The sequence below is a fragment of the Microtus ochrogaster genome, chromosome 21 (genome assembly GCF_000317375.1).
Source record: "Microtus ochrogaster isolate Prairie Vole_2 chromosome 21, MicOch1.0, whole genome shotgun sequence".
Classification (NCBI taxonomy): Eukaryota; Metazoa; Chordata; class Mammalia; order Rodentia; family Cricetidae; genus Microtus; species Microtus ochrogaster.
The window spans coordinates 8,673,424-8,686,155 of record NC_022022.1 but is presented as its reverse complement, the minus strand read 5'-3'; the positions used below and the strand labels follow the sequence as shown (position 1 = coordinate 8,686,155).

Sequence of the window (12,732 nt, the reverse complement as noted above, 5' to 3'; positions counted from 1 at the left end):
AGGAGAGGCTTAGGATGCCAGGGAGGAGAGGCTTAGGATGCCCAGGAGGAGAGGCTTAGGATGCCAGGGAGGAGAGGCTTAGGATGCCAGGGAGGTGGAGGTGGAGGTACACATAGTCTAATGGGAGAGCTAGCAAAGGTATTTTCCTGCAAGGAGAAGAATCTTCCAGATATTCCACCTGTGGACACGAGTCTTTCTTCCCACTGCTCTTTCTTAACCTGGCCAAGCACCCAGTGATAAATTAGTACTTGGCACAGAGTTCAGCTGTTTTTAGGACTAAAGGAACATGCCCTGTAGTTGTGGTAGTGATAATCACACATGGATGCAGAAGAGTCTCATTCGCTGTTTTCAGCTCTGTGGGGGTATGCTTTCGTGTATATGAGTGTGTGTTACCCTGTATTGCCTGCCTTTCCTCTGCCTCCAGAAAGGGCCTTGCAAATAATAGGGCTGCAGGTCGGAGACTGAACGATGACCTTGAAAAGTTCTTAGTTCGCAGGCAGATTCAGGGACTCTTGGCTGATGTGTAGGCTTTATTGTATAATTTTGTGAGGATTTCTCTATTTTTGGGCGATTTATAGAGTATTTCCCCAGCTCACAACCAACCTCAGTGCCTTTCCATGGCTCTTGAGATAACCTCCAAATTCCATTACATAATGTCAGGTACCTTCCAGTCTTGCCCTCTCTCTGGCCTTCATCTCTCCTCACCTGCTCCCTCCCTGTGGCACTACACACTCTGCACACCATCACACCTGCCACCTTCTGGTTCTCTCTGGATAGTGCTTAGCCACCCCCCTTTGTTCGGGTGCATCTTCCCTAAGCGCTTTCAGGAAGCCTTTCTGCACTGTTCGGTTCAGCGTTTGGATGAGTCTCCCTGGCTCCTGGTGCTCACTTGGTTGTGGCTGTTCAGCTGGGGGGATGGGGAGCTCTGCCGTGTGGGGAGGAGAGGAATTCCTGGTGCAGCAGACTTCCTCCGCCCTGTAGTGAGTGACTTCTGTGTAGACTTCATGCTCTGCCTGCATCTTTCCCTGTTGCTGGAGTTTGAGTTCCCTGAGTGTGTGAGCTGGCTTTTATATTTTTGGCTTAGCATCTTACAACTGAAAATAGGCTTGTAGTCAATTTTGTGGTTATATTTTAATAAGCAAGTGAATTTTCAGCCTTCTACCTAGTGTGTTCCTGGCCAAACATTGCTAATACTGCTGAATCTGGGTTGAAAGAATAAATGAAAACTCAAACTACAAAGCATTTTACCCTTGGGATTTTAAGTTCAGAGACAGACTCTTAAGTGGCCATTTATTTGAACTTTTTTTGAACCAAGTTCGCCCTTGGTTTCTGAACTTAGTTCAGTGGGAGGGTCTAAGCAAATTAGAGGGTCTGCAAGGGTGCTCAGCACTTACTGGTCGTGTCCCCTCATCTCCTTGAGGAACATGCGTGTCCCCATACTGGTGTTGGCTATTACTTTGTCTCTTCCAGGGCATCTCAGCACCTTTGCTTCAAGTAGTCTGGGCTCGAATCATATTGGATGAAGCTCATAATGTGAAGAACCCTCGAGTCCAGACATCCATCGCTGTGTGTAAGCTACAAGCTCAAGCCCGGTGGGCTGTCACGGGAACCCCCATTCAGAACAACCTGTTGGATATGTATTCACTATTGAAGTGAGTGACCTCTTGGGGGTCATTAATGTGAACCCCATCCCTCCCTGCAACCCTTCATCATTATTTCATGTGTAGTGTGTGTGTCCAGGTTGTCTTGTGTAGCAGGTAGCAAGCTTTAAAGGGAAAGGATGGAAACGCATGAGAAAGTATTGTCAATTCGCAGGCTGATACCAGTATTTTATATTTATGTAAAAGTACAGAGCAGCTTGAGCTACCGTTCTTCAGTCTAGTGACTGTTTTAGGCTACTTTGCTTTAAAATACTTAGAGTAAGGGCAGGATTGCAAACAGAAAAGAATGCCAATTTCAAAATGCTTATCTTTTCAAATGTGCCCATAAAAGGCTTTGGCATTTCTTTGCTAACATTGATGCTTTAGTAATAAATTCTAGCTGTGTATGTCCTGTTATGACTGTTTTTAGTGTTCATGTCGAATGCACATCTTTACAATGTCATTCTCCTGATTGGCATGTGTCTGTTTGGCCTTAGACATTGCTATGGAATTCATTTTCAGGTGGGATGGGGTGACAGGGGTAGCAGTTCTGGTTTGTTTTCATTGTGTCTTTCTTTGAACACTAATTCCATCTTCTCCCTGCTCTTCCTGGCTCTACAAAAGGTTTCTCCGCTGTTCCCCGTTTGATGAGTTCAGTCTTTGGAAGAGTCAGGTTGACAATGGTTCAATGAAAGGAGGAGAACGGTTAAGCATTTTAACCAGGAGCCTTTTGCTAAGGAGAACAAAAGACCAACTGGACTCCACCGGTAAACCTTTGGTAACCAGATTTCTGCCTATCCCCAGTGAGGCCAGGGAAGGAGGGTGACCAGGACCTCAGGTAGACCAGCCTTGTGTCAGGAGCCTGTCCCTTCTAAGGAGACCCTCCTTAGAGCAGTCCCCAATGCTGTGTTGGCACAGTCCTTTCCAGGGAAGGGAGCTGCTGTCCAGAGGTTGGCACGAGAGGGCCAGTGTACTAGGCGTCTGCTCTGAAGAGTCCGTTGGCTTACAGAGCTTCCTCCTCCCATTGCAGGTGCCGCTGCCCCAGCGTACATTTCAGCTGCACCGTTTAAAGCTTTCTGAGGACGAACGGGATGTTTATGACGTCTTTCTTGCAAGGTCCAGGTGGGTGCCGTGAAGAAGCACCTTCTCTGGCTTCCCTTTCTTGGCTTGGGGAGAAGTCTGGACTTAGGTTTCCTTTAGTTTCACGTATGATCCTAACATGTTACAGCTTTATATTCCGGAAAGCCTCCAAACTCTGCATTTTTTTCTTACTGCCTTTTCTCCTCCCTCCCTTCTCCTTGATTTTTCTCTGTCTCTCATATACATTGAAGGCAGATTCTTGACCTGACTTTTAATTGGCTTGTTTACATAGAAATCAAGTTGCAGAATCTCCGCTCTTTGGGGGCTGTTTTGGATAATGACTCTTTGACCTTTAACCTACCACCCAACATCTCACTGGTGCTCAAATCAAAAGCATCTTTGTAATCTTTGGTATTGTTTGTTCTCTGCACTTCCTCCAGAACTCTTGTCATTCCTGGAGTCTCCGTTTGCTCCCTTCTGCCTGGTACTTTCCGTTTCCAACAATGGTTTTTGTCTTCTTATACTTTATACTTACTACCAATTTCAAAAGTTTTGTTTTGGAAATAATGATAATAATTGATTATTGCTTTGTCTGTGGCTCCTGTTTGCTGTGTGCTGAGTGAGCATTGTTTAACCAGTGCATCCTATAACCTGCCTAGACCCTGCTCCAATTTAAGTAGCAGTCTAGCTTTAGTGACCGTAATATGTGTATTTCCTTTCTTGTTCTGAGATAGGTCAGCTCTGCAGTCCTATCTAAAGAGACATGAAGGAAGAGGCAGCCACCCTGGAAGAAGCCCTGATAATCCATTCAGTAGAGGTAAGCCAGGGACATTCAAACATGTAGCCACTGAAAGGGGACTACTAGCCGTTAAAATAGCAGAAACAGCTTATGGGCCCCAGGTACCAGAGAGACTACATGTTAGCAAAGCTCGTTAAGCCGGAAGAAAGTACACTGATCTCAAAACGTAAGGACTTCTTCCTCTTTTTTAAATCTGCATTATTTAAAATATAGGCAAGGCGACAGAAAACCCCAGTACTTCATCTGACTCGATAAGCGTATGTCACAGAGCTGTTAAGGCTCAGCTGATGAAGGTGCTGGGCACCAGGCCCGACAACCCGAATTCAATCCCTGGGGCCCATGTGGTGGAAAGAGGGTGGAGCTGAGTCCTTGGGGTTGTCTTCTAACCTCCACGTGCTTACCATGGCGCACATAGCACCCCAAAAACTTTTTCTTTAAGAAGTATCACAGCTAAATTATTGAATCTCAGATCAAAAACAGGCTAACCAGCCTCACTCAGTTCCCAATTCTTCCCAGATTTCCCTATTTTAAACCCTGCCCTGTTTCCGGGGTCTTGTCTTCTCTCTTGGAAGTGGCGCAGGAGTTTGATTCCAGTGTGCCCCCGTGCTCCACTCCAGCAGACTCACTGAGACCCAGCACCGTGCACGTCCTGTCCCAGCTTCTGCGACTCCGCCAGTGCTGCTGCCACCTCTCTCTGCTGAAGTCGGTGAGAGAACACACTGGTCCATGGTTTCCAACTTAGGGGCCAAATGACCCTTTCACAGGAACTGCCTGGATCATCAGAAAATACAGATGTTTACATTATGGCTCATAACAGTAGAAAATTACAGTTATGAAGTAGCAATGAAAATATTTTTATGATTGGGGTCACCACAACATGAGGCACTATATTAAAGGTCACAGTATGAGGGCAGTTGAGAACCGCTGCTCCAGTCTGCTGTCACCTCTGGAGTCCTCCATAACCAGGGCCCAGGCTCTCAAGTAAAGGAAAACGCTGGTCTGCAGGACTTTAATGGGTGGAGAAGAGACTCATTTCTTATACTTTATATAAATGTTTGTTAATTCTCATGATTTTCATGGCAACGGATTTTTTTTTTTAATCATTTTTTGTTGTTTGTTTTAGGAACACACTGTTTTAGACCAGGGAGTGACACTGTGTTAAGGAATCCCTTTGTGAATGCTTTGGTGTCTCAGAATGTCATAAGCCTATGTGGTGACTGTCGATCAGTCCCGAGGCTTATGAAAACTCAAGCACAAACCGGAAGGGAGCTTTACTCTAGACAGAGGCGTATCTAGAATCCTCACTACGGCCTTACTCCTTTGACTGTCAGCTGTAGGAACTATGAAAGCAGAATGACTATGTAACCTGGCTGACAGGCTTGAGCTTGGTGAAACCCTTCAGGGTCATGCTTCAGGCGGGGCCTTTTCCATAGTATCAGAGATGAAAAAGATATATTGCTCTTGAGTGTTAGGAATCAGCTGGAAAGAAAGCTGCTACCTTCTGTCCCATTCCCACCCCTCTCTCTGTTCTTCCAAGGCCCTGGACCCGACAGAACTGGAGAGGGAAGGCCTCAGCCTGTCCCTGGAAGAGCAGCTCAGCGCTCTGACCCTGTCCCAAGTCCAGGTCTCAGAGCCGTCAGCCACTGTGTGTCTTAATGGCGCATCCTTCAAGGTGGAGCTTTTTGACAACACACGAAGGAGCACCAAGGTATGTTCGTCACCTCTGTGCTTTCCGGGAAGATGGAATTACCTTTCTTGCCTGTGTTGGAGTAGCTCACTTGTGCACGTGGGAAGAGCAGGTGAGAGCGAAGTGAGACCTCTCGGCTTCTAGAGCCGGCTCTGGGCTTCAGGCCGCACTTGTCAGAGAACTCTGAAGCCTTCCTTCACGGTGGGCTTTCGGAGAGTGATTTGGGACAGCTCTCATCAAGGAAGAGTCTCTGTCACAGAATACTGGGAAGGGCTGCCACTTTTTGCTAGGAGCGGGGGCTGAATGAGCAGTTTGTGTAGGGAAAGCTTGGAAGGCAAACTGCAGAGCCATGGCCCTGGAGACTGTAGTGTGCCAGCGACAGTGGCACCGACTTGTTGGATGGCTTCCATCTGGGAGTCTCGTTCTCTCAGAGTGCCGACTTTGTTAGTCATTCAGCTCTAGCTCATAAAAGATTTTTAGGGCTAAAGGGCTTTATTATAGGAAGACAAAGTTGTGCTGCAACCAGAGGCCTGCCTCTCTGTTGGCTGACAGTGTGCTTCATTAGCCCGCTACCCTAAAATAGAGCTGCTTTCTCCACGTACCCTAAAGTAGGGCTTGCTTTTCTCTGTTCCAACCTTAAGCTCCTTTCCCAACCTCAGCCGCTCTTACCAAAGCTTTTCTAAAGATGTGAACTAGAAAGGAAGTCACTGATGAAACAGAATCATACCAAAAGAGAAATGCTGCCTCTTAACTAAAATCTAAAATGTTTTGTTTGTTTGTTTGCGTGTGTTATTTTTGTGTGCATTCCTTGTCAGTTGTAGCAATCAGAGGATAGCCTGTGGGAGCTAGATCTCTCTCTCTCTCTCTCTCTCTCTCTCTCTTTTTTTTTAATTAGGTGAGGCCCAGGGATTGAACTCAAGTTGTCAGGCATGGCAGCAAGCACCCTTACCTGCTGAGGCATCTTGCTGTCCCTTAGCTAAAATTTTAGAACATGGACCTAGGTATTTACCATAAATAACTGAAGAATAGTAAGAGCTCTCAATGTGACCAGATTGTATATTCTAGCATAGAGTTAGCTGCTATGGCCTTGCCTGTACTCAGCTTCTTAATGCGAGCCCATTGGTAGATTCTAATCGTGTTGGGCTTCGTGTGGGCAGGAAGCAGCACAAAGGCACCAGAGCTCTTGTGTTTTCTTCTGTGTCTTTTGGCTAGAGCCTTCCCTCTTCCAGCCATGTTCTAGAGGCCAGCAACACAAGAGTGAGCCAGACGTGTGCCGTTCAGCTCCCCAGAGTAACCGATGAACTGGGGGCAAAGGATGATGGCTTAGCAATGACTGTGACGTGTGATCAGAACCAGGACAATAGAGACAAAAGCGGAACATATGTGGTAGACACCTGACCCACACTGAAGTTGGGGAGACTTTCAAAAGGTGACACCCACGATACCCAAACAAGCCCTGAACAATGATAGTACCAAATAGACATACTAATGTGGCAGAGAGAGAGATCTCACAGGGTCCTGTCCCAGCACAGAACGATAGGCAGCCAAGGGCAGCTGCTGAGAGATGGAACAGTCTCTCCCAGCGATGCGACCCCTACTTAGTTATCCAGTCCTGTTGTGAGTCAGCCCTGTCATGAGTACTGCATGAGCTGGGACCTTGGTGGATTAGGACCCCAGGTGGGAGACAAATACACCATGCAGACAGAGCTGGAGGGTAGAGTTTACTGAGATAAAGAGAATGGGGGAAGAAAGAGAGAACGGGAGACAGAGATGCAGAGAGAGAGAAGAGAAAGAAAAGAGAGAGACAGAGAGGGAAAGAAAGCTGCCTCCTTAGGGAAATAAATGGCAGAAAGAAAGAGCGGAAATAGATGAAGCTTGTCTCTTAAAGGGACCTTTTGTGCCTGCATATAGACTAGGACCCTGGACTGACCAAGGTACTGCCTGGGTACATCCTGCTAGATGACAGGGCAGGCCAGCGTAATGCCTGAATCCTACCAAGCCCTAAAATCATATACACAAGATCTACTAAATGGACCACATAGGTTATACTGGTATATTTATGTGTGTGTATAACAATAATAAATAAAAAGAGGCCATCAGTTTGAGAGGGAGTTGGGGAATGCGTGGGAGAGGTTGAGGGGAGGTGATGTGATTATATTTTAACTAAAATCAGAAAAAAGAAAATTTTTATACAAAAAAAAATGACATTTAGGCTGGCATGGAAAATGATATTCTGAAATAGAGGAACCAGGTATGGCCTATTGAGTAAAGAATTGCAGTTTGATTGACATGTCCTTTGAGGAGGGCTTAGTGAAGAATGAGCAGAGGTCAGAGAAGATGGACCCGCCAGGTCTGCTTACATTTAGAAATAGCTTCTGTCCACAGCCGAGTGATGGACAGCCAGGCCAGAAGCACAGAAGCCGCCCAGGAAAGTGCCTTTAATTCAGGAGAGAAGAGACAGAAGTGAATGGCTTAAACTGCAGTGTTGTGTGACCTTTCCCAGGTGTCTTCTCTGCTGGCAGAACTGGAGGCAATCCGAAAAGGCCCAGGGCTCCAAAAGAGGTGAGCGCCATTTCACTACGAATACAAGGAAGGCTGAAGTTTGCGATGCTCTCGAGTCTTAGCTTAAGTCATGCCTTGCAGAAAGCACTGAGGTTATGGTATGAATTCCTGTAATTTCTATCTGAAATATTGTGATGTGCATTGATCAGGGTCCCTGGCTTACGACACCCTGAGGATCGGGGTAAGGTAGGAATCTGAAAGAGTAAAGGAACAGAAGCATGGGAGGGGGAGCAGGAGCTCCAACAGGGAGGAACATAGTGGGCAGCTACTGAGCTGCGTACGCTGGGCTTACAGTCAAGTGGGTTCATGTGTCGTTTGCTGTGCCTTCACATGTATATGTAACACACACAGATGCATCTGTGTTACATGATTGCATGTGCATGTATGAAGTAGTTCTCTCTGAAAATCTAAAGCTCTGGTTAAGACATGCTTGAGATGAGCAACCTAGCAGCTGTTCTGGTGGCCACAGGACAAGTAGCTCGTGGCCCTTTTCTGCAGGACAACAGGTTTTTGGATGAGCACTAGGGCCCCAAACAGAAGTCAGCTGGAGGCATCTTCACTTTAGCCCAGGCAGTCCTGTTCTTCTGACTAACACCAATGAGAGTGGAGCTCAGAAATAGATGGAAGGATTCTGAACTTACAGCGTGACCTTAAATGTCTGCCCATGTTAGCTCATGCCACTACCATGAAAGGTCTCACAGGAGACACTTAGAAAGCGGACAGATTGTATGGCTCTGGAAGCTTTAGTTACGAGTCGATGCTCCCATTGGCTTATGCTGTTGGTGATGGAGCAAATGGCATCACCAGGGGCACACGTCAGAACAAGTAGTCGCATGTCAATCAGGAAGCAGGGAGGAAGAGGTGAGTTCTGCAGTCCGCTTAGAGGACTGCCTCCCCAGGCTCCACCTCATAACCGTTCCCAGTACCCAGCACTGCCACCTGGGAGTAAGCCTTTACACGCAGGCCTTTGGGAAACAAGCCCAGCATGACCTTGCCCGTTAACAACAGGGATTCTCCTTGTGTGCCTTTTGGAACTAACCTTGAGACTAGTGGTGTTACAGCCCAGAGGAGACTGCATAGTCTTGGTGGCTTGTGTTTTCTTCCCCTAGTGTCATTGTCTCTCAGTGGACCAGCATGCTGCAAGTGATAGCTCTTCACCTCAAGAAGCACGGACTGACTTACGCCACCATTGACGGCTCCGTCAACCCCAAACAGAGAATGGACCTGGTGGAGGCATTCAACCACTCCCGGGAGCCTCGGGTATGAACTAGGCCCCACAGGCCCGTGCAGTTGGTCTCGGTTATAAAGCAGAGTAATGTAGCAACTCAACTTGAAAAATATTGTCTTGATCCTTCCAGATGTTTATCATTTATTAGACATTTATTGGGGTCCTCACCAGAGTACTCTAAAAGGAATAACCTATGAGGACTAAACCGAAGAGTCAGCAGGCCTGGTTGTGATCAGGGGAATCTCTGTAGAGGAAGCCTTGGCGGGTCTGTGGGCTTTTGACTGAGATGCAGAACAGGGCTGTGTAACAGGTAAGGATTCAGGAAGTACTAGTTGAGAGGAACGAAGGAAGGGTGACTTAGTGTGGGGGGCATGGTCTTAAGACTAGTCACAGTTTAGTTAATGCAAAGTTGACCTCCCCTCCCCCCCAAGGAACTGAATTACAGTGTCCATGTTTTTTGGCATACTGCTTTGTGAGGTCGACTCTCTGTGGGAATGTGAGCATTTTTTCAAAGATGGATGTAAGAAATAGCATCTTAGTGCACGCCTTTAATCCCAGCACTGGGGAGGCAGAGGCAGGCAAATCCTTGTGAGTTCAAGGACAGCCTGTTCTGCAGGGGCTACTTCTAGGACAGGTTCCAAAGCTACAGAGAAACCCTGTCTCAAAAAAAAAAAGGGAAGAAATGGCATCTTAATGTTTGAAAACATCACACGGGGAATTGAAAAGAACGTGTTTCTTGTGTTTTGATCTTGAACTAGAGATGGAAAGATGCTGGTTAGCTCTTTCTGTCCCTACAAATACCTGGCGTAGAGAGAAGGGGCTGCTTTTGGTTTGTGTTTTTGGAGGTTTCAGTAGTGCATGGTTGGTCAACCTCCAAAGAAAGTTCCCAATGTCCTGAAGATGAGTAGTACCAATCCCATAAAGTTCCACCGCCTCTGGTCCAGCACCATGATGGGGACCAAGCCTTTGCCACCTGGCTTTTAGAGCACTGAAGACCCAGCCTATGGCAGATGATTATAAGACCAAGTGTGTGGAAGTTGATAGAGTGTTTCCTTCTGCAGGTAATGCTAATCTCCCTCTTGGCTGGCGGTGTGGGACTCAATCTGACCGGAGGGAACCACCTCTTCCTTTTGGACATGCACTGGTAACCAGGGTTTTCCTTGAGTTGCTCTTCCTGCTATGCTGTCTGACCTCATAGGTTATGTGCCTTTTTAGGGAGTTGTAGACACATTCTGTATAGCCGTCTAAGTGACCTGTAAGGCCTGCTGGGGCATTTCATAACTACTTCCAAGTAGTTCGTGAATTTTAATGTTCACTAACTTCTTATAAAATCTAACATCTTTTTTCCCATAAAAATGAGGAACACAGGAAAAAATAAGAAACCGGATATGGTGGCACATGCCTTTAGTCCCAGCACTTGGGGAGGCAGAGACTGGTGGATCTCTGTGAGTTCAAGGCTATCCTGGTCTACAGAGCAAGTTTCAGTTCCAGGACAGCCAGGGCTACACAGAGAAACCTTGTCTTACAAAACAAAAGAGGAGCACAGGTTTTTCTCATGACTTAAGAGCTACATTGCTCAGTTTGATGTCCCTAGAATATTATTTTCCAGACATAGTTGAGGAGCCAAGGAAGTCTCAACCTTTGTTATACCAGAAAGAAGAAGGGTTTTCTAACTGATTGAAATACTTATGTCCAGCTTTCGGCTTCACTGTGTGTAGCTCCAGCGCCTTGGTGCGTGCTCTGCTTGGCACAAGACAAACGAGGTCATGTGTTGCTAAGTGGACTCACAGTGCCAGTTTTTGACTTTCTACTTATGCAGACCAGGTTGCTGTGGCGGGCTTTGTTTTTGTTCTGTAGTGCTGGGAACTGAGCCCAGGGCCTTGCACATATTGATCTAGTTGTGCAAGCTGGCCTTGAACTTGGTCTGTAGTCCAGGCAGGTCTGGTATTGATGCTCTTCTGCCTCAGTGTAGCTCCGATTTCAGGCCTGCACCTTCATACTTTCTTCCAGATGCTGTTTCTGGGGTGATGTGTCTAATTCTCCACTCAGCCTCAACCGATGCTGTTTTTGTGGAGAATGTGTGTAGGTTTACTTGGGCTCTTCACATACACAGAAGTGAGAAAGAACATACTAGGAATGACACCAGTTTTGAGATGGAGAGATAGTACTCAGATTCTAAGAAGAAGGATGAGGTCCAGTTAGAGTTGATGATGAGAATCTATGAGGAAGAGAACAAGCTCTACCTCTTTAGTTGACGTCACTGAACACTAAAGTTGAAAGAAATATTTGGGAATATTAACCCGCTCTTGTTTCCAAGTAGGTTCTGAAGTGTGGAGGGTGTTGTTAGATCTGTCTGTGGTCATCAGCTGGTAAAGACTGGATAGGAGTCCTGTTCACATCCGTCTCTTACAGGGACTGACCCATGACAGTGCTAAGAACATTGGAAGCCTGTTCCCAGTTCCTCAGCAGAGGGTAACTTTTAGGTCAGTTCCTTCTAGAACGGCATTGACAGACTTCTGTAAGCATTTCAGCTTCTCAGGGCACATAGTTTTCTGTTGTGTATTTGTTGTTTTTCTACACGAGTTTCTCCTTGTAGCCCTGGCTGTCCTGGAACTTGCTCTGTAGAGCAGGCTGGCCCCAAACTCAGAGATCTGCTTGCCTCTGTCTCCTAAGTGCTGCAGTTAAAGGTGTGTACCCCCACCTCTCAGTTCTATTGCATATTCATATTGTCTTCTTAAGCCCCTTTGAAAACGTAATGACTATTGTTAGCTAAAGAAGCATACAGAAATGGACTGTGATTTGGCTTTGGCGGTAGTTTGTCAGCCCTGTGTGCAATATTGGTGTTTCTGAGTTACACCTCTCTAATAGGAACCCCTCACTTGAAGACCAAGCATGTGACCGAATCTACAGAGTAGGACAGGAGAAAGATGTCGTCATACACAGGTAAGCAGAGGCGCCAGGCCCTTCTCAGTGTCTTCCTTCATGAAAGCCTTCTCTGGCGAGTATTTTCATAGAGTAGGAAGTGTAGCGACCCCTGCACTAATGATGTTCTGCGGGCACACCTCAGGGTCACTGGTCAGGAAGGGAAGAAGTAATCTGAAGCAATCTGATGTAATCTTGTTGGTCAGGGCCAAAAAGGAAGTGAGTATGGTGACAAGCCACAGCTCACCAAGGAGGCAGCTGCAGAGGGATTGCTCCTGCCTGTTGAGGGAGCTGCGGGCCTCTTCCCCAGCCTGGCTCCCGCCACTGGCTAGCTTTACCCGAAATAACAACACACAAATTATATTCTTTTAAACACTGCCTGGCCCATTAGCTCTAGCTTCTTACTGGCTAATTCTTACATCTTGATTACCCATTTCTATTAATGTGTGTAGCACCCCAAGGTGTGCTTACCAGGAAGATTCTAGCCTGCATCCATCCTGGGTCGGAGCTTCATCGTGTCTGCCTGGGAGAGGGGAGCATGGCGTCTGTCTGAGGCGTCTTGCCTCACTTCCTCCTCCTCCCAGCATTCTGTTCTGTTTACTCCACCCCCCTATGTTCTAACCTATGAGGGCCAAGCAGTTTCTTTATTTTTTAACCAATGACCTTCCTCCATCACCTGCCCCTTGTCATTTTTACCTTTCAGTGTGGCATAGTCTCAGTCATACAGAAAGCTCGTGTGTGTGTGTGTGTGTGTGTGTGTGTGTGTGTGTGTGTGTGTGTGTGAGAGAGAGAGAGAGAGAGAGAGAGAGAGAGA

General features: G+C 46.8%; 1 protein-coding gene across 1 annotated transcript in view; it reads left to right on the top strand.

The window, feature by feature from the left end:
* Ttf2 (transcription termination factor 2) overlaps positions 1-12,732 on the top strand; it is a 32,679-nt gene that overhangs the window by 16,737 nt on the left and 3,210 nt on the right. Inside the window, exons 13-22 of the mRNA XM_005357103.3 lie at positions 1,471-1,652; positions 2,265-2,418; positions 2,671-2,762; positions 3,455-3,537; positions 4,092-4,225; positions 5,057-5,227; positions 7,710-7,768; positions 8,878-9,028; positions 10,058-10,140; positions 11,865-11,939. Of these exons, the coding sequence (XP_005357160.1) occupies positions 1,471-1,652; positions 2,265-2,418; positions 2,671-2,762; positions 3,455-3,537; positions 4,092-4,225; positions 5,057-5,227; positions 7,710-7,768; positions 8,878-9,028; positions 10,058-10,140; positions 11,865-11,939 (1,184 nt within the window). The remainder of the gene's footprint in view (positions 1-1,470; positions 1,653-2,264; positions 2,419-2,670; positions 2,763-3,454; positions 3,538-4,091; positions 4,226-5,056; positions 5,228-7,709; positions 7,769-8,877; positions 9,029-10,057; positions 10,141-11,864; positions 11,940-12,732) is intronic.